The 21,903-nt window shown below is 28.5% G+C and overlaps 1 protein-coding gene across 2 annotated transcripts; it reads left to right on the top strand.

Moving 5' to 3' along the window:
• Positions 1 to 16,037: 16,037 nt before the first annotated feature.
• On the top strand, positions 16,038 to 18,800 carry LOC107953760 (homeobox protein knotted-1-like 3). 2 transcript variants are annotated; one of them, XM_016889156.2, is made up of 5 exons: positions 16,038 to 17,155; positions 17,520 to 17,640; positions 17,747 to 18,075; positions 18,142 to 18,278; positions 18,354 to 18,800. In XM_016889156.2, the coding sequence occupies exons 1-5, from the start codon at positions 16,442 to 16,444 to the stop codon at positions 18,355 to 18,357; spliced, it is 1,305 nt and encodes a 434-aa protein (XP_016744645.2). In that variant the 5' UTR covers positions 16,038 to 16,441; the 3' UTR covers positions 18,358 to 18,800. The 2 variants fall into 2 exon arrangements, with proteins under 2 accessions (XP_016744645.2, XP_016744644.2); XM_016889155.2 differs by having other exon boundaries at positions 18,346 to 18,800.
• The last annotated feature ends 3,103 nt before the right edge of the window (positions 18,801 to 21,903 follow it).

Here is a 21,903-nt window from a genome sequence, read left to right as displayed (position 1 = left end):
TAAGATTCCTCTAAATTCTGATAATAAATTTAATTTCAAGATTCAAAGTTCCAATATTTCTTTTAGTGTTTCTTAATTACTCTTGTTGTAGGGAGATCAATCTTGCTTAAGAGTTGTTTATGGGATCGAGTTAGATAGAGAGGATTTGAACCCAAAAATAAAATTCATTTAGAAAATGAGTCGAGTTTGGGCCCGACTTGAATTTACAATAAAAAATCCTTTGTTATTTTGATGTTGTTTTCTCACTTTTTGCTATCATTTCACTATTATATTGCTACTATTTTGTTATTAATATTTGGATATTATATATGATTTGTTTTATTGCTAATTTTGCTACTATTTTAGAGGTATTTGCTTATTAAGTTGCATTTATGTTAGTGTTATTTAAGTATAAAGATTTTTTTAATTTATTTTTAATTTATTGAAAAATATCTATTTTAATATTTTTAGTGTATGTATTATATTTAAACAAAATTATATAAAAAATTAATACGACCAGGCGGAACTAGATCCAAGTTTTAACTTTTTATCCGGGTCAACCTTAAGTAAAAATTTAAACCAATTTTTCGAACTGACCCGAATCCAAATCCGTCAACCGAGCCTAAAATTTTGTTAATACTTGATCCAACCCATAAAAAAACTCTAACCTTGTTATCATTGTAAAGTGCAAAACGCAATCAAGAACATGTTTTAATTCATGACTCATGATGTAGACCGTGAATGCCAATTCTTTGATTACAACATTCATCGCATTTAAACTCTTGAGGCTTGATAAAAAATTATTTATTGTTTACGGTTTGAGGAACACTCACTTACTTTTCTAAGGTTTGATGAAATTATGAGTGAAATTTTCTTTTTATTTAAAATTCTTCTACTTTTATATTTTAATTATTTTTTTCATTAAAACCTTTTAAATATTGTACCCTTACAAGAACCGGAGGCTTTTGAAAATTCTTGAAGAAAACCACTTTTTCTTTTGAAAAAAAATCCAAACTCAAGTGAAGTTGTGAAGGAGTTTAACTGTAACTCAGACTATTTTGAAGAAGATGGGTTCTAAGAATGAGAAGTTGGGAGGAGAGAACATGGATGTGGAAGTCAAGGGTATGTCGACAATTTCCCTAACTGTGTTTTTCAAAGCAAAAGAGATTGTTGAGAAGCCAAAAAGTTCGAGAAGGTTGTTGCTCATGCTAATGAGAAGTCTCAGAAGTTCAAAGGAAGAGTGGTGTGCCACTATTGTGGAATTGCAGGGCATGCTTGGCCTAAATGTTACAAATTGCTAAAGGATCTCGGAAGAAATCATCCAATGGTACCTCATGTAGCAACTCAAGTTACCCTTGATAGACAGCAGAAACATAAATTTGTCTTTAGTGGAAAAGACAAAAAGTGTTGTTGGTTCCTCACCATTCCTTGCATAATGACTGGAAATAGGGGATGTCTTAAGGATTTTCAAGAAAACCATGAAGGTAGTGTGACTTTTGGTGATCACAAAAAGGGTAGGATACTTGGCAAATGAGTGCTAAATATAGATGGTATGCCTAAACTTAAAAATGTGATCCTTGTAGAAGATTTAAAGGCCAATTTGATTAGCATAAATCAACTTTTTGACCAAGGCATGTTGGTGAATTTTGCCAAAGAAAGTTACAAGGTGACCAACCAATCTAGTATATTGATCATTGAGGGTGCAAGGTCATTTGATAATGGCTATAGTTTGGTGGAACCTCCCACTTGTAATTGAGCTACTCTTTAGATCTTGAACTATGGCATGAACAACTTGGCCGCATACATTTCAAAGGGTTATAGAGATTGGTGAGGTACTATGCTATTTGAGGACTACCAAAATTAGGAATAACAATTCCCAATTTAAACAACGTGAGTTAAATCCTCAATTGCAACTTATCCAAAAAGTTGACCCTATAGAACTTCTGCACATGGATTTTATAGCACCAATGCTGGCAGAGAGCTTGGGAGGTAAATGTTAAGTTTATGTATGTGTAGTTGACTACTCCAAGTATATTTGGGGTTAATTTCCTACATGAAAAGTTTGACCTTTTTTATGCTTTTAAGAAACTATGTAAAAGGTTGATGAATGACATTAGGAAGATTGGTTAGATTAAGAGCGATCGTGAGAGAGAATATGGGAATAATGAATTTTCGGAATTCTGTGGTCAAGAAAGCATATTACATGAGTTTTCTACTTGAAAAACTCCACAGTAAAATGAGGTTGAATGGAAGAATAAGACATCCAAGATGTGTCTCGATTCATGTTTAATGGAAAGAGAATTTCTCACAGGTGATTCATCTCGTAATCAAAGAAATGGTCTAGGATCTTGCTTCTTCTCCCCATTGAATTGTATATGTACCCATATCCATTTACCGGCTTCTTAATACTAGATTTCAACCATTCTCCATTAAAGAACATATTCTCCCGTGATTTGAGCCATACCTATGAAAGAGTTTTAAGCAATACATGGTCAACTACCTAAGATTAAACTACACAAACAACTAAACAATCTATATACAATCAATTAATCAACAAAAACACAATCTTAATTTAGTTCAGTTAATCACTATACACAAGTAAGCAACTAGTTTTAAGAAGCTAAAATGTACCAATTAATCACTATATTATTATTTTCAGCAACGATGTCAAAAACTTGATTCATTCTATCTTATGTATAAAAAACATGTAAAAATTTAAGATCAAGATATATCTACAAATATATGGAGTCAAGTAATAATATAGTTTTTACAAAAGAAAATGCTGTTTAAAAATATTCTAAGGATGATACCCTCAGAGAGAATGGCCATCAAGATGATAAAAAATCAACTCATTTACACTAAACTAAGACACTCATACAATTCCAATACTAACAAATACTCTCAACTATACTTTCCCCAACAAGAATTACTAATTCCAAAAATAAATTACCCAAACCATGCCTCCTACTCCCACCCACCACCCAATCAAATACAACTCAACTGAACCCCAGTTATCCAAATGTCTCTTATCTAGTTGCCAAATCTTAAAGCCAAAGAAACCCATTGACTACGCCGTCGACGACACTTCTTCCCTCACACCTACAACGTATAAGTAAGCCCTAAAAAAACCCTTTATATTGTTATTATGAAAGCCCTAAAGAATTTTTTGTTATGAAAGCTTTGGTTTTTTTTTCTTGTTAGGCTGGGGAGATTATATGAAAAACCAAAAAAGAGAAACAACTATAATTTTTAGAATTAGATTTTTAGATTTTAAAGGTATTTTCATATTTTTTTCTTATTTTCATTATTTTCTTATTTTTTCATTTTATGAAAAAAAAACTACAATTTTCAAAAAATTTATTGAAAATACCAAAAAAAATTAATTTTAATTTTTTTATGTGCATTTTATTAAAAACACGTATAAGTTGAAGCATATTGGTTGGGTATTCATCTTTTTCAAGAATAATTTGAATTCAAATTATCATTGTACAAAAAGAAAATGAGTAAAGATCAAATTAATAAAAGTTATAAACGTTGAGATTGAAAAAGTCATTCTAAGCTAGACTTTTGACTATAGGCTTCACTGTTGATAATGTTTTTTATAAGGAACTCTTGAGGAATATGTTCTTATGAAACAACCACTAAGGCTTAAGGATTCGAATAATCAAAATCATGTTTTTCGATTTATTAAAACAAATTATGGGTTCAAGCAAACTCCTCGGCAGTGATATAAGAAATTCACAAAAGTTTTTTTCCAAATGGATTTCATTGGTCTCAATTAGATGCCTCCTTTTTTATCTTTCATATTCATGGTAACTATTTGGATTATGTTGATGACATTGTCATCACTGGTAACAGTCCAATTCTTTTTTGTAATCTCATTTCATCTTTGCAAAGTTTCCTATTAAAGATCTCAGTGAATTAAATATCTTTTAGGGTATCGAAATCATTCCTATTTTTTATGATTTAATTTTATCACAATGAAAGTATGTTTGTGATATTCTTCAAAATACGAATATGCATGAAATTAAACGTGATCCGGCTCTCATGAGCATTGAGCTCCAACCAAGTTTTGTCCATCAATGATGGCATTGCACCTGTTGATGGGGCTGAGTTCGGACGAGCTCTTGGAAAATTACAATACTTATCATCACAAAAACAAACATTTGTTTATCAGTCAATAAGTTACCCAAATTCATGCACTATCCTTCGAAAACACATTGGATTGCTTTCCTACTTGCAAGCAACAACCTTTGGTCTCCATATCTCTAAACAATGTGATTCTAATCTTTACATGTATAACAATGTCGATTGGGCTAGTGACCCAAATGATTGCATCTAAGCCACAGGATACATTCTTTTCCATGGTCTCACTCCCATCAACTGGTCTTCAATAAAAAAAAAAGAAAAAGCAGTTGCGAGATCTTCAATCGAGGCAGAGTATCGAGTTGTTGCTGTAGCTGCTTATGAAACTTTGCGAGATCTTATGTGCGCTGTCAACATCCTGTTTTACACAGCAAAATGAAGCACTTAAAAAGTCGACATACACTTCCACTATTACTGCTATAAATTTCTACAAAAACATCACACGAATCATAAATGAATAATCTCATCTTAGCCATATAGAACACAAATGAAAAATATTCAACAATAAGTCTCTAAAAATCAATATGGTTTCACCCACACTTTGCGTTCGATAAATTATTTGTTTGTCTTGAATTATAGAGTAAATTTTTTAAAATTAAAATATGTACTTAATCTCTATACACGTACGTTTAGAATTCAGTTTTCTACTCCTATTTTTAAGAATTAATTAGTACGTTTACTTTTTTAAATCTAAAACTTAGGTCAAACTGTTACTATCGATAAAATTCTTCTCTCAAACTCATTAGTGTGACATTAGAAATTAAAAGTATATATTCATTCGGCAATCATATAACAATAAAAACAATATTGAAAATGTTGATTAAGATATTTTCCTAAAAACACTCATTTGAACTTGCCATGAAAATGTTAAAAATGTTGATTAAAATATCTTCCAAAAAAGTTTATCAATTAAATTAAGATAAATTAGAAAATTTTGAGATAATTTTGAGATTAAAAACATGATCCGATAGAATTAAAACATGATACACTCTTCAATGTGCAAATCAATCACTTTATAATATAATTTAAAGATAAAATAATAAATGAAGTGATAAAATATATTTATCTGTATACAATTACTATGTAAATTATATAAATAACGCTTGAAAAGAATTAAATTATTTCAAAAATTAAATATAGAGATAAAATCTCAAATTTGAGTAAATTATAAGAACTAAATTTGACCATTGTTTTATAATAATAAAATAAAAGTAAACGGATCAAAATTGAAATTGGACCATCATCTTATAATATAAAGAGAGAACAATAAAACACGTGTTGCTCGATATCATATTATGTTAAAAATTAAATATAAAGATTAAATCTCAAATTTGAAAATAATATAAAAACTGAAATTTAACTATTATTATATAAACAAAGAAAGTAAAGGTATCGTAATTGGAATTCAACCATTATTTTAAAATGTAAAACGCAAGACACATGTCCTATTGGAATGCTTTAAAGGCCTTCCTTTGGTGTTTAGTTTATAGATAATTTTTAAACATAATTTTTTAAAAAAATTTAATTAATGAAAAATACTTTTAAGAAATTTAATTTTTTACTAATAAATTTGTTAATTATTAGTTCGTTACCTTTATTTTTATTTTTTTATGAAATTGATACTTTTAACTTTTACATTGACTCAAATCTTTGGTTTCAAAGTTAAAAAATAAAAATAAGTTACTGTTATAAAATAAATATAAAAGAGAGTGAAAAATAAAGAAATTGAAATATATACAATGTTTCTCTAAAGTTTATATCTATAGGTATAAGATATATAAATAAAATAAAATTCTACTTCTGATTAATCTTAGAGTTCTAAAAGATATCCACTTAATAATAAAATATTCATATTTCCCTTGAATGTCTATTAGTAAATAATGTGGCTTGTTAAAACATTAGTAAGATAAAATATTTCCTAGTGAAGGAAAAAATATACACATATCTATAATATGCATAACATGCCAAAAAAAAAGCAATGCAAACCTAAAAGAAATGAGAAGTTGCGTGTCAATCTTTAAGACTTTAAGAGTATTAAAATCATATATAAATAATATTTTAATCGAAAAATTAACGATATTAACTATTTAGACTAAATAATAACATCATAAAAATATAGAGACCAATTTATATTAAAAATTAAAGTATAAAAGTTCACTTTCAAATTTTGGTATATTAAAGTGAAAAAAAATAGCTTTCGTGGTGGGTGTGCCACTTGTCAATAAAAGGAAAGTCACACTTACTTGGTGAAAAATAAAATAAAATTATATTATATTTTATATATATATATAACATTGACAAAAATAACAAATGATGATTTAGTTGATGATATGGTCAAAAACTCAAAATGCTAAAAATGATAGAAGTTTTAGTTTAAATCTAAATACGTGTACATATTTTTTTATTTTTATATAAAATATATTAAAAAAATAATATTGTTCCAGGGATATCATCTCTTGTTGAAAAATAAATATAGCGGCAAAATAATGGGATCTGTGAAGAGCAAAAAGCAGAGGGTTTTTCAATCCTTAAATAAATTTAGTTGAAACTTCTCTTATATCATTTGTTTTTCAATATTAGTAAATTTCTCCTCCTTTATCCGTGATTTTTCTCAAAAAGATTTTCTACGTAAAATCTCTATATGTTTTTCTCTATCGTCATTATCAACGTTTACTATAACAAATATTTTTAAAATAATACAATCTATTTTATAAAGTAAAAAAAAATATTATTATTTAAATAAATTAAAGTGGAATTAATTTGCCCTACGATAATATAGATAAGGAAAGTCCACATAACTGTTGATTGCTTAAATAAAAACAAGTTATTAAAAGTTACTGAAAGGGACACAATTCAGATAAATAAAATTATGGCTTAATTAATTGATTTAAGTCTTCCACTTCCCCTAATTCCACACTTTATTATTAAAAGCATTTTTTGCAGCAAATGCACAGAAGACAAAACAAAAGCACAAACAAACCTTAAGACTACAAGTTTTCACCACTAATTAAATATTCTTCAATTCCATAGTGAAGTCATTCACCTAAACCGACCCCTCAACTACTATTATTTAATTTCTAATAATAATTATGATAATCTTATCATAAAACTATTATTTTTAAAAATTATTATTATAGTAACGGCAAATTACATTATTAGTCACTAAATTATGGGTAAGTTTTCGTTTTGGTCACTAAATTATTTGAAAGTTTTCATTTAAGTTACTAGGTTGTTAAGTTTTCTTTTAATAAATTCGCCAGTGAGGTCCAAGCAATGATTCGACGATTAGTACGATGAATCAGTACCCATTGACTTGTAGAATAACATATCTTAGATCCAAGTAGATCTGATAGTCAATATCAGAGATCGAAGAAAAAAATTGTTTGAATTTTGGTTTGTAGATTCGTGACATTCAAAACTATTTCTTTAAAAAAAACTAAATTATAGAAGAGAATGGAAAAGAAAGTTTTTGATTAGTGCAAGCAGTACGAACAGAAAAAAGCTATATAATATCAATTTTAACAGTCCGATGACTTAAATGAAAACTTTCGAATGATTTAATAACCTAGTTATAATTTTTTAAATTAAATGACCAAAACTAAAAATTACCCATAAATTAGTAAAAAATTTAGTTTACCCTAATACTAATATTTGATTTACTAGACAGAATTCAATTAGAATGGGAAATTGGTAATGAAATCTTTTAACTTCATAATTATAAATCGGTCCTATGTTTAATTAATTAAATTTTTATTTTTATATACTATTTATTAAGTCTTATCTGAGTTGGTATCAACTTCAATCGGGTCACCAACTCAGTCAATGGAATTACAGAAATGTCCAATAAAAAATATGCATATGGTGAGTTTTTTTTTTAATATTAATCTCATTTTTAAGTTCTTATCATATATGCTCTTTTGATATAATGTTTAGAATTATTCATAACTCATCTTCAACCTTTAAATAGGAGGATAATTGCTTCAATGCGCTCAAACCCACGTCCTCTTACATTGGTAACAATGCTGATGCCAATCGAGCTAAAACTCAATCGACATTTATATGGTGAGATTTGAACCCACGCCAACTGGATTACTAAAATCTTAAATTCAACACGCAATCAAATCTTTTGATGTATTTTATATATTTTTGTTTTAATATGTACAATTTATTATCTCCATTAGCTGCATATCTATCTATACTTGCTATCTATTAGGCCATGACTGAGTTGGTATCACCCTTAATCGGGTCACCAACTTAATCATGAAATTACGAAAATGTTCTTCCTTAAAAAAAATTAATATTATTCAAGAGTATTTTAGTCTTCTCATTTTAACAAAAACCAATTGAAATATGCATATAACGGAATTTAAACCCGCATTAATTAGATTACTAAAACATTAAATTCATCGTTCAACCAAAGCTTCATTTTAATGTCTTTTTATACAATTCTATTTTAATATATATAATTTATTATCTCCATCAATTGTATATATATACTATTTATTAAGCTTTTGACTTAATTGGTGTCACCCTCAATCTGGTCACCAACTTGGCCAAGAAATTACGAAAATATTCTTCCGTAATTTTAAAAAAATTATATTATTCGAAGGCATTTTAGTCTTTTCATTTTAACAAAAATCAATTAAAGCTTATATATGGTGAGATTTGAATCGCACCAATTAAATTACTAAAACCTTAAATTCACCATTCAACCAAAGCTTTATTTAAATATATTTTGTACATTTTTGTTTTACTATACACACTTTATTATCTCCATAAATTGTATATATTAATAATATGTTCATTGAGTTGGTATCATAAGTCAACTCGATACTAATTCAGAGTTGATAAATAATTGTAGTGCATTTAGTATTGTTTATATGATGTATTTATGTATTTAAATATTGTTTTACTCATAATTTAATTTAATTTCTTTATTTTAATATCATGCATATTCATGTACTATTATAGTAATAAAATTAATTAATTTCAAATAATATATTTTATTGTTTATTACAAATTATTTTTAAATATATATTTATATTTTAAATTCATAATTTCTACATCCATATTTATAATATTAATGGCATTTTAATTTTATTTATAAAATAAAATAACTGCATGGTATATAATTATTAATTGAATTATTAGTTCGTCGTCGTCGTCGTCATCATCATCATCATCTTATCACCCCATATTAACTATTGATTACTGAAAATGTTAATAAATCGGGACACCATTAGGCGAGTCCTTGGGTTGCCTGCCTCGTGTTAAAAGTGTGGGTCCAAGAAACATATTAATAAGAGTATCGTGGCAAAATACCATTGGTTGTTATTAACTGCAAATTGTACGTTGGCTTACGAACGTAGGTAGCAGATGCTTCTCGAAACTTAGGCTTTCTCGCACCGGAGATTCTTTGCGTTTTTACGTTATATAAATCTGGTAGACATCTTTCTCCTCTTTTAAAATTAAATTTTAGTTTTTATATTTTAATTTTTATGTATAAAGTTTTTATATTTTTTTAAATATAGTATATAGGTTTGTTTACTGTTTTGGATTTATCGTGGACAATTTTAATATGACTCGAAAGTGTTTGAAAATAAAATTTTTAAATCTCTTGTTACAAGTCTCGAGACATACAACATGTGACTTGAGACACAAGAACTTTTAAGGTGTAAGTGACCGTATCAGAGTCTTGTTTTAAGACATACACCCATTTGTCTCGAGTAAAAGAGTAATATGATATTGATAAAGGTCCAAATTATAAGCTACATTTATATACGTATGGTAAATGGTTTGAAGTTAGCAACCTGGTTAGGTTACTTGTATTTGCAATATAAGAAGTAGCACCGACATTATCTACTATTATTTAAGTTTTATATCAGAGTTCAAATATAATCTAACATTAATTTAATTGAAGAATTTATATTTAATTATTAATAAAAATTTTAATTGAGTTGGTATCACTTGGGTATTTATTCAGTTAAAAAATTACTAAAATATCTTTTTGTAGTAATTAAAACAAGGATCATATTATTCAAGGCTCTTTTTAGTCTTTTCATTTTAACAAAAAAAAAATACATACAACAAGATTTAAACCTGCATCAATTGGATCAGTAAAACATTAAATTTACCACTCAACCAAAGTTTTATTTTAATGTTTTTTTTTATTTTTTTAATTATCTCCCCAAGTTTTATAATGTTCCTAATTGAATTGATGTCATAGGTTAACTCAATACTAACTCTGGTATCAATTCACAATCGATGACAAAACAATTATAAATAATATTATAGTGCTTTTAGTATTGTTTACGTGATGAATTTATGTGTTTAAATGTCATTTTACTTATTATTTTATTTTATTTTATTTTAATATCGTACATATTTCATGTGTTACTATGATTAGTTAGTTTCAAACTATATATTTCATTGTTTATTGTATGTTACTTTTAAACACACATTTATATTTTAAATCTGTAGCTTCCACACGCACACACATATGATAGAAATTCTAATTATTATTTAATCTCTCAACACCAATTCAACTAAAAATAAACATATATTAGCACAAAAATATTCTTGTATAAAATATTACTATGGTAAAATTAAACTCGTGACACATTATCTTTAAAAGATGATCTTAATTGTGTTAACTAAAATTTCATTACTTATGATATAATTTTTGTATAAATAATTCTTTTTTAGATAATTTTCTACGTTTTCCATCTATATTGAGAGGTGCGACACTTTCAAAATATCGTTAGTCAAGTAATCGATTAAATCTTTAACAAAAGTCAATTTTATCCTCAAATCATGTCGGATTTTAAAATTAGAGTTTATGAAATATGTTAAGAGTATTTACTTAAAACATAAAAATCCCTATCTAATAAAAAATAAATATCTCATAAAGTGAACCGGCGTGGATACTTGGAATAAATCTGAAAATGAAATTAGTTCATATTTGATCGTGACTCTTAAAAAAAAAAAATAGTTCATATTTGATGAATACAACTGTAAATTCCGCCGAAAAGAGGAGCCGACAAATTAATGTTGGATGTATGATTTAAAAATAATAATAATATGAGACACATACATGCGGGTATACGCTGATATTGATGTGATTTATTTTGTCTGTTTTCGGATTTATTAATTTATTGGTATTATCTATATACACGTAAAAATATATTTTTTATCACATAATTTTTTTATTAATATTCATATAAAAATATTAACGATATTGTTGTTGAATAGTTTAATTTCATGAACACCATTTTTTTTTCTCTTTTTGGATGAAACTATGAAAACATAAAATCTCACGAGGTAAAATAAAAATAAATTTGAACAGATGAAAAATTGAAGGGATGGAAAGTATATATATTTTTCTATAGGTGTGCTTGGTAAAAGAGATGAAAATAATATAAGGAAAAAGTAATTTATTACTGAGTGGAGTTCAAAAATGGAAGGAAAGAAAATAAAACATTTGAAAAATGTATATTTTTGAACTAGCATGCACATCTCTCTTATTTTCTCTCGTATCATCATTCCGATTTGGAAGAATTGATTTTTATTCATTAAGATGTAAAATGATAATCTCTCTTATTTTCTTTCCTCTCACTTTTCTTTTCAATCAAGCACACCCTAAAAAAAATGAATGAATTAAAAGAAATTTTGTTTTGAAATGTCTTAGATCCATATAGAGGTTGGGGTGGCCAAAATATAGGTACTCGAGTGAGATTGGAGAATTAAGAGAGTTAAGAGTGTCAAACCAAAGAATATATATATTGACCTTTTGTCCTAATGCACTTGAACTCTTAAGGGGTTGTCTCTGACCATTTTTAAGACTATACATGTTACCTAGGTGTTGGTTTCAGACTTTTTAAGATTTAGTTGACTTGATAATTTTTTATCGTCATAAGTATGGACTGTTATGTCAAAGGAATGGATATATATAAACATTTGAGTGGTAAGAACTCTATTCTAACCAGGTTGTGGACTCGTAGATCTTCAGCTTGTAAGAGAATTCTTCTTAATTAAGAACATTGACCTACAAAGTCTCAAGATTGCAGAAAAAGCTCGCATAGTATATATAGATATATCAATACCCATTTCACATCTATTAACAACAAATTGGAATAAGTGAAATTGGACTTCTTTTCCCAACATTTAAATAAAATTCTAATTTTGAAGTTAACATTGTTGTACGAACTATACCTAAATATTACTCCTAAGATGAACAAGATTAAACTCAAACCACAAAACAAATAGAGAGAATTGTAGTGGAAAAAAAATCCTATTCAATATATATTTGATAATTTTATTCAATATAGTTGTCATGTTATATTTCCAACCCAATTAATGATTTCCTTTTCCTTTTAACCTTTACTTATATATATATATAAAATTCGAAATCGAATAGAAAATAAATTAATGGTGGCATGTAAAGGCGACGATTCCGAAATTCGTCGTGAAAAGTAAATGTTATAATGAAACGAAAAATGCGGAATCATTCAAGTCTTGTAAATGTCAATAACTATACTAACTACTTTAATGATGTTCATAAGTTAAACATGGCCTCAATCTTTGATGTGAAATTAGACAAAACTATAAATCTTGTTTCAAACACTATTACTATAATGCTACTTCACCATCTAATTTCTTCTTTTATTTTCCACCCCAACAGTTTTAAAGGTAAAACAAAACTCCAACATATTAATTAATTCTCAAGACTTCTCTTCGTAGAATTACATAATAATCAAATTTAATTTTAAAAAATTTACGACAAAAAATTAACCACTGTTTTCAATAAAAAAAATATTTTCAGAAAATGTATTTAACTTTGAATAATTTAAAAAAAATTTACGTGTCTTCGTTTATGGTGTAAACTAATAATTTGAGTAAAGGGATTTTGTTTTTATATATTTTTGAAGAGTTAATATTTACTACATTAGAAATATATATTTTTTATTTTACATGCAGTTTAAAAATTTATGTGTATACATTTTTTTTATATATTTATGGGTTAGTATTTAGTATATTCATAGTGTATTTTTTTTATTCCATAAGTAATTTTAAAAATTTGTCATGTGTCTTTTTTCTTTAATATTTTACTATGCGGATATTTGTTAATCCATTATCTCTATTTGTGGAATCTAAAAATTTTACTAACAGTATATCAAATATTAGTCATATATATATTTTTAATATTTTACTATATACCAAGACATTTGTCATCACCTTTTATCCTCCTTGTGAAGTTTAAAAATTCTCCTACAATGTACCAAATATTTTCCATTTAGATTTTAAAATAAATGAAACAAAAGGTGAAAGTAAAAATATAAGTATTTAGAAAAATTGAATCATGCAAATAAATAATATAAGGGTAAATTTAGTTTTTTGTCATCCAATTATAAAGTTATAAAATAGTCACCTAACTATTCGATTTTATTTTTTTTAGTCACTACCTATTAAATGACGTGATAGTTTTTAAAATCGGCATAATAGTAACTTTAACCTTTAATATTTATATATTGAGTAACTTGAACTTTTTGTATTTTTTTTTGTGACCCTTTTACCTAAAAAGTTAATAAAAAGGTAAATTTATAGACTAAATTTGATCAAAAACCCAATGTCACAAAAGAAGTTAAAATATATAATGTGTGAATGTTAAGAGTTAATTATTTTTAAATCAGTACTAAATTGATATAATTTATAAATTTTAAGAGTTAAAATTACTATTATGTTAATTTTAAAAATTGACAATTTTTTTTTTAAAGACAAAAAAAGGTTGAATAATTTTGTCAACATTTTATAATTGGAGAAAAAAAGTTACCACAATTAAGTGACTAATAATAGTAGTTTACTCAAATTTAAAAAATGAAAGGGTACCCTCAAGGAAATAAATAGGATGGGCCTGAGATGGGTGAGAGAGCGACACATAATCAGACATTTCCAAAGAAATTATATACGCGACTCTCTGCCCTTTTTACCCTTACATAGACATTTGTCACCCTGTGACTGCCTTTTCCCAGACGGCAGGTCTATCTCCCGCCTATCAAAATAAACCAAAAAACTACATTATGAAAAATCCTGTTTATTTTTTATTTTTAATATTAATTAATGCCATGTGCAGATTTATTTTCTTAATTTCAGTTAAAAAAAACTTTATCATGGATGCATTAAATAATTAAATTTATATGAATAAAGTTTTTTTAACTTCTCCCACCAAAGGTAAGATTTTGTTTTTATATCTAATAACTTACATTATATTAATCTTGAAATTAATTTTTTTATATTTTTTATTATATCTATTTCTGTAATTAATATAAAATTTTCGATTTTGTTTGTTTATAGATTAACATAATTAATTTTAAGACAGAGGAAACAAATAGGTAGGGGGACCATCTTATAGCTGGACAGTTTGCCATATACAGCAAACAGTACCTTCTCCTTTGAGGGCCCCATTTCTTTTTTTCTTTTTTTTTTGTTGTTTCGGACCCGCAGCTTCTATACAGTTGGAATTGATTAAGCCGGCGGCTACAGAGAAGTCAAAATTCCCGGTGCTTCCCACTCCATCCCAATCTCTCCTCAATCCACGTGTACGGCCCCGATACGCTTCAACCTAAACGCGTGCTTTTTAGCTGGGGACCATCTTGTGGTCCTAAGAAACCATCTTTCGACGCGTGTCTACCGCGTCATTTTCCCGCGAGTGGCGAAGAGAGAAGCGACGTAATTTATGGTCCCCCCCTCCCTCCTTCACCGGCGTTAGCTTCTTCTTCCTCTTCCTTTTTCTATGTCCTTAACCGCCTATCCCCGGTAACAGTCAGTTGAAACCGTAAAAAAAAAAAAAACTGATAACTTCCACTGCAAGACATTCCAGTTTTTGCAACAGTAATGTCTTTGGTTCACAGTCGGATTTATTTTATTTTATTTTATTTTATTATTATTTTACAAACTGCTAAATTTTGTTACTCAAAATCAGGTGACGTGGAAAGCACGCTCACAGTTTTAAGGATTAGGTTATTTAGCTTCCCTGTCCTTCATGCGACAATGTACTTTTTGTTGTTCTAACATCTAACATGCATGGTGGCGGTGGTATTCTACGTAAATATGTTTTTTCACTGTAAAAAACACCATTAATGCATTAAATCATTTTTACTTCAATTAATCTTTTTAACTTCATTTATAATAATAAAAATATATACAGATATTTTTTTATATTAATTACCAAAAACTACTTTAATATTGGTCTGACTGTGAATCCAAGCAAAACCCGCATTTCACGTTTCAACTCAAGGGTCTGGTCCCCCCGTCCCCACGAGAGAGATTGCCACGGTGACAGATTTGAACCGTCAGATCAAAATCAATCATCAATGCCTTTCCATCAATCAACGACGCAGGAAGTTCCACGCAAATTCTCCACACCTTTTATTTCTACCCACCTAGTCTTTTCGGATTAGGAAGAAAATGACAAAGCAATACTGTTGGTAGTTTATTTAGCAAAGACTAATATTAAAATTTATTTGTAATTAAAAAAAAAAGATCACAATCATGTAAACGCTTTGATTATACACACAAAAAGTCAAAAATAAGTTTCTATATTGGAAAATCGGTTCTAAATTGTTTGAACTTTACATTCTGGTTGGCAAATAATATTGTCTAATTTTTTTAATGGGAGAGAAAACAAATATTTATCTTTTTATAAAATATTTATTTTAAATTATAAAAATTAAAATTAATTATAAATTAAATAAAAATAACATTTAATTCAATTTAAATATTTATAATTTTTTAATATTTATTTCATAAACTATTCAAACATCTCAATTCGAAATAATTTTCTATTTCTCGAATTTTCTTACTCAACCCTAATAATAATAATAATAATAATGGTCCCCCACTCTTCCACATAAACCACCAGCATTTTATTCATGATAATAAGCTGATTTCTTCACCTGAAAACCGCTTTGTCTTCAAAACAGCTTGTCATTCTTCTTTGTCTCTCAAACTCTCTATAGCACGTTTCTTACAGTAATTTAATACTAATAATAATCATATATTTTCTTCCTTTCTCTTCCAACATATATCCTCTCTTAAAGCCGTAGCCTTTATTTTTTTTGCTAGACAAAGAGTGTATCTTTTAAGTTAATGAGACTGTAATTTTTTTTTCTGAAAGCTGTCTTTGTCATCATTTTCTTCGTTTTTCTCTCTCTCTCTATCAGACCATGAATTCATAATCATCGTCGTCGTCGTCTCCTTCATCGATATATCTCTTTCGAATACGTTTAGAGGAAAAAGGAAAAGGAAAAAGGGTACATACATGGCGTTTCACCATAGCAGCACCCACCTTTCTCAAGACCTTCCTCTCCATCACTTTACCGACCAGCAACAGCAACAGCAACAACCCAACCAAACCCAGCAAGGCGACCAACTTCAGGAAACCGCCGCTCCCAATTGGTTAAACTCCGCCCTTCTCCGTCCCCAACAGCCGCACCCACCGCAACCCCACCCGCACTTCTCCGACCCTAACTTTCTTAACCTTCATACTACTACAACTGCTTCCGACTCCACCGCGGCTTCCCAAGCTCCTAACCCGATGTTCTCCCGTTCATCCTCGTCGCTTCTTCATCGAAACCACGGCAACGTCATCGACGACGCGGCTGCTGCGGCAGCAGCTGCGGTAGGAGGAGGTGTTATGGCCGTGGAATCGGGTGATTTGAAGAACAGCATCAGCGAGACTATGAATAACAATAAGAGCGAAGGCGTGGTGGTGGAGAGTGGAGGAGGAGGAGGCGGAGATGGGATTGTGAATTTTCAGAATGCGAGATACAAGGCAGAGATTCTAGCTCACCCATTTTACGAGCAACTATTGTCAGCACACGTGGCGTGCCTTAGGATCGCCACGCCAGTGGATCAGCTTCCGAGGATCGACGCTCAGCTGGCTCAGTCGCAGCATGTGGTGGCTAAATACTCAGCTCTCGGTGGAGGGTCGCAGGGCTTGGTTAGTGATGACAAAGAACTCGATCAGTTCATGGTATGCCCCCACTATTATTCAAGTTACTTCCATTCCATTATTATTCCCTCTTCTGGTTTTCGTTTTTATTTGAAATTTAATTCACCTTTACCCTTAGTGGCAATCAATAACTCATTAACTCCATGCCAAGAGAAATAACACAGACAATTAACTGCTTCTTTGGGTGTCCACTGATTGTTGTTGTTTTTAAGGCTGTCTGAATTTTTCAACCCTTTGTGTTCTTGATTCAACTGATGATGACACTCGTTTTAGCAATTCTGTTGACATTAATGGCGATTGATTCATTGGATTGGGATGCACCGACAATTCCTTTTTGTGATAAACAGGACATTTTTAAAAAAATTTCTCTTCCTTGGTAATGCAGACGCATTATGTTCTGTTGTTATGCTCGTTTAAAGAACAATTACAACAACATGTTCGTGTTCATGCGATGGAAGCAGTGATGGCTTGCTGGGAGATTGAACAATCCTTACAAAGCTTAACAGGTAAATATGCATTTATGTCTATAATCCTCTGCTTTCTTATTTAAATAAAAAACGTGAAACGCTGAATCATATTATATATAATCTCTGCTGTGATTACGTAAAACAGGTGTTTCCCCAGGGGAAGGAACAGGTGCTACAATGTCTGATGATGATGATGATGACCAAGTCGACAGTGATGCCAACTTGTTTGATACAAGTTTGGATGGTACAGATTCAATGGGGTTTGGACCTTTGATCCCAACAGAAAGTGAAAGGTCTTTGATGGAGCGTGTGAGGCATGAACTCAAACATGAACTCAAACAGGGTTACAAGGAGAAGATCGTGGACATAAGGGAGGAAATTTTGCGAAAAAGAAGGGCCGGAAAACTTCCCGGTGATACAACATCGGTTTTAAAAGCTTGGTGGCAGTCACATTCCAAGTGGCCTTACCCTACTGTAAGTTCTACTTCACCATGATCTCTTTAATTAAACTCTAAATGTTAACTAATTTTTCTTTTGCAGGAGGAAGATAAGGCAAGGTTGGTTCAAGAAACAGGTTTACAGTTAAAACAGATAAACAATTGGTTCATCAATCAAAGGAAGAGGAACTGGCATAGCAATCCATCGACTTCCACCGTCTCCAAGACCAAACGTAAAAGGTAATGCTCAACAAAGCACATCTTGGTTTTGAAAGCTTTAGCAACAACCTAAATTTGGAAACAAAAGTAATGCAGGTGAAAACATAAGGTGATCGGTTCGTGTTAAACCAAATCAAAGATTAAACCCAACATTACTTCTTACATAGATCACAAGATATATAGGCTTTTAGTGGAACTGCAGCAGAGGCTTAAAAGGTGAGGATCAGATTTGCTGCAACATGAGAAACCGGCTAACACGGGCGATGAAGCTGATATTAGGCCATTTTGCAGGTATGCGAGATTGGAGGTATTGGTAGGGAAGTTTAGGAAAATTATAATTAGTGTAACTTTTAATTGGATGAAATTGTAGTTGCGTCAGTAGATTATGATTTTTGGTATGTATGTCTCTTTCATATAGATGTGAATAAATTGGGAGTGTACAGTGTAATAAGCTTTATACTTGGTTACGGCCATGGTAGATCATTGTAGCCTTTTTGACATTGTAATGCAGAGTAAAATTAGGTCTTTGCTCTTTCTCTTTTACTACATTCCTTTTTGGCTTTTAGGGTGTAGCAGACTGTGCATGATGATGGCTTATAAGCTTTTTTTCATCAATTTTCCAATGCCGTGTCAGACACTTATATTCCTAAACTCCAATTTAATTCCTAATCTCTTCATGTTTGATTGATTCAACTTATTATTTTTATTAATATTTAGTATAACTACGTTTCTAGTTTTTATACTTTTCTCACGTTTAAAATTTAATCATTTATCCATAAAAATGTAGTCTCCAATGTTTGAACACAAATCCTCCCTTTAAAAATACAATGTGTCCTACCATTTATTATAGTTTCTCTGCCTTTAATATTAGGAATTTAATTTCTTATTTTTTGATTTAATATTTAAAACTCAATTGATTACACATTAAAAAAAGCGTTTACCGAAGCACGTGGCACTTTTAAAATAATTTTTTTTTATCATATTACTAATATTACTTAGTGTAGAAAGTAAAATAAGCAAATAAAAATGTGAGAATAAAATATTTTAAGATTTTTGAATTTGAGGTTATAAAATTCTTTTAACCCTGTTTTAGAGGGAAAAAATGAATGTTGATACGTTTATCTAGATGGCTTTAATGCGATTAAATTAAGCACATAAGCCCTTTTTTTTAATTTTAAAAAATCTCTAATTGAATTTAACAAAAATTCTTTTATTTTATTATTAGAGGTAAACTACATTAAAAACCATTAAAATTATTAGTAAAGTTTATATTTTGTTCACTCAACTTCAAAAAGTTACAAAATTATTGCCAAACTATTCGAAAGTTTTCATTTAAGTCATTCAATTATTCAACAGTTTTTATTTAAGTCTTTGAACTGTTAAAGTTTTTTTGTTTTAATTTGATTAGTGAATTCTAAGCGACAATTCAATGATCAGTAGGGTGGATTAGTGCCCATGAGTAGAAGAACATGCTTTAGATCCCAGTTGATATGATAGTCAGTGTTGGAGATTAGAGAAGAAAACTATTTGGATTTTTGGTTCGTAAGTTCATGATATTGGAAATTTTTTCATGAAAAAAAAAACCAGGATTAGAAGAGAATGAGAAAAAATAGCTTTCGATTTATATAAGTAGTACAAACAAAGAAGACCATATAACATCGATTTTAACAACGTAGTGACTTAAATAAAAATTTTCGAATAGTACAATGACTATTTTATAAATTTTTGAAATTAAATGACCAAAACGTAAACTTATTAAATAGTTTAATGACCTTGAATGTAGTTTACCCTACTTGAATTATTAAATTAAAAAAATTAAAAATAAACTAAAGTCATAAAAATAAAATAATTTTTTAATCTTATTATAAATTCTTATCATATATATATATTTTATACAATGCTTAGAACTACCCATAATCCCCTTCTCCAATCTTTAAATAGGAGAATAATGCACTTCAGTGCACTCAAACTCACGTCCTCTTGCACTGATAACAACGTAAATATCAACCAAACTAAAACTCAATCGACAATAAAATAAATTTTAATTGTAGTAAGAACATAAAAAATTGAAAATAATTTTAAGTAATAAAATTAATTAAATGGAGTGAAGTATGTATTGTCATAAAAAAAAGTCAAAATACATAAAAGATATTCCCTGTTTATTACAAAGCTTTTAATGCAAATTTATTTTGAAAGATTTGGGGAACAAAAAGTCGTCAACTTTAGGTGCATTATTTAGGTAATTCGACTTTTGAGATGTGGATGTGCACTCACTGCATCTACAGCTTGGATTTCGGTTTATCATCATTTTTGGGCCTATTGGACTTCATGAAACATTTTTTTTCTAACATTTTGGGCTTTAAACTTATAAACATGCATTCATTTTAAATTTTGTTATCAAATCAAATGCTTATCTTAACTCTTTATACCAACTTTATACTTACAATAGCAATTTTCATAAATTCGAAATGCAGTAAAGGTATTTATGGATGGGATCAAGTTGAAACTTGAGTTTAAAAATATTTCTAACTTCGAGTTCGTTTTGCTCAAATGGACCATCTCACTACTTAAAAATGATAATAAATTATTTTATATTTAAATTTAATTATAAAAATAATATTGATATATTTTTTTTATTTTTTTTATTATTTAAAACATTAAAATGGGTCAAGCCAAGGTAGTCTAGAGTTAAAAATATAAGTCCTAGCTTGCTCCAAATCGAGTCAAGCTAATCTGGTTGGTTGGATTACCCTGCTTATTGCTATTTAAGAATTGACTTCTTTTTTCTTTTCTTTTTTTAATTTGAAATTCTTTTTTAAAGTTTTAATAATTTTAAAAATGATTAAAATATTTATTATTTTTAGAACTTTAAAGAGCGTTTATTTTTCATAATTTTTATTTTTAAAAAATATTTTTTTTTAATTTTTTATGCTTTTATTTAAAATATGAAGAAAAAATAGATTTAAAAAAAATTAGGTTAAAGAATAAGGACCAAATTAACAAAAATTATAAATATTGAAGGTTAAAAGGTTATTTTACCATTTTTTTAACTACTACATTAATAACTTTAACAAAAAAAATAGACAGAAGGACCAAGATTCTTGGATAAAAAAGTGTAGAGACTCAATGTCTCGAAATTAAAGTATAGAGACTAAATTTTAAAATTCAAGAGAACATAGAGATTTGTAGCGAATTATATTAAAATCTCATTTCAATAAATTATTTGAGTTTCATCCGTTAAGTATTTATTATAAATTTGAAACATTTGAATCTCATAATTTGATTAATTAATACAACTATGATTTGAACCTGAATTATTTTATTTTTTGAAGAAAGTGAATACCTAGCCAATATGTCACAACTTAGGGTAAAAATGTCTTTAATAAAAAGATGTATTTAATAACTTTGTTGATATCAATTCAATAAAATATTAATATATTTGAAGTTTTTAATTAAAATATTTTTTTATTTTCTATAAGGTGAAAAATTAAGTAAAAGTTTCAAGTAATTTTCACTTATAACAGTCAAAGAAGATTTTAAACTTTAAATGTTATCATAAAGATATAATAATTAAAAATTATTAACAATCATTTTTTTTTAATTTTAAATTTCAAATGTTACTATAAATATATAATATATAAAATTT

This window comes from Gossypium hirsutum, chromosome A07, assembly GCF_007990345.1.
Source record: "Gossypium hirsutum isolate 1008001.06 chromosome A07, Gossypium_hirsutum_v2.1, whole genome shotgun sequence".
Classification (NCBI taxonomy): domain Eukaryota; kingdom Viridiplantae; phylum Streptophyta; class Magnoliopsida; order Malvales; family Malvaceae; genus Gossypium; species Gossypium hirsutum.
Note: the sequence above shows the minus strand (reverse complement) of the source record. Positions and strands in the feature narration are given on the sequence as shown.

Bases quoted from the DNA above. Each gene is read 5' to 3' on its own strand.
- LOC107953760 (XM_016889155.2), top strand. From the start codon at position 16,442: ATGGCGTTTCACCATAGCAGCACCCACCTTTCTCAAGACCTTCCTCTC. The intron at 17,156-17,519 runs GTATGCCCCCAC...TTGGTAATGCAG, and splicing joins AAGAACTCGATCAGTTCATG to ACGCATTATGTTCTGTTGTT. The intron at 17,641-17,746 runs GTAAATATGCAT...TACGTAAAACAG, and splicing joins ATCCTTACAAAGCTTAACAG to GTGTTTCCCCAGGGGAAGGA.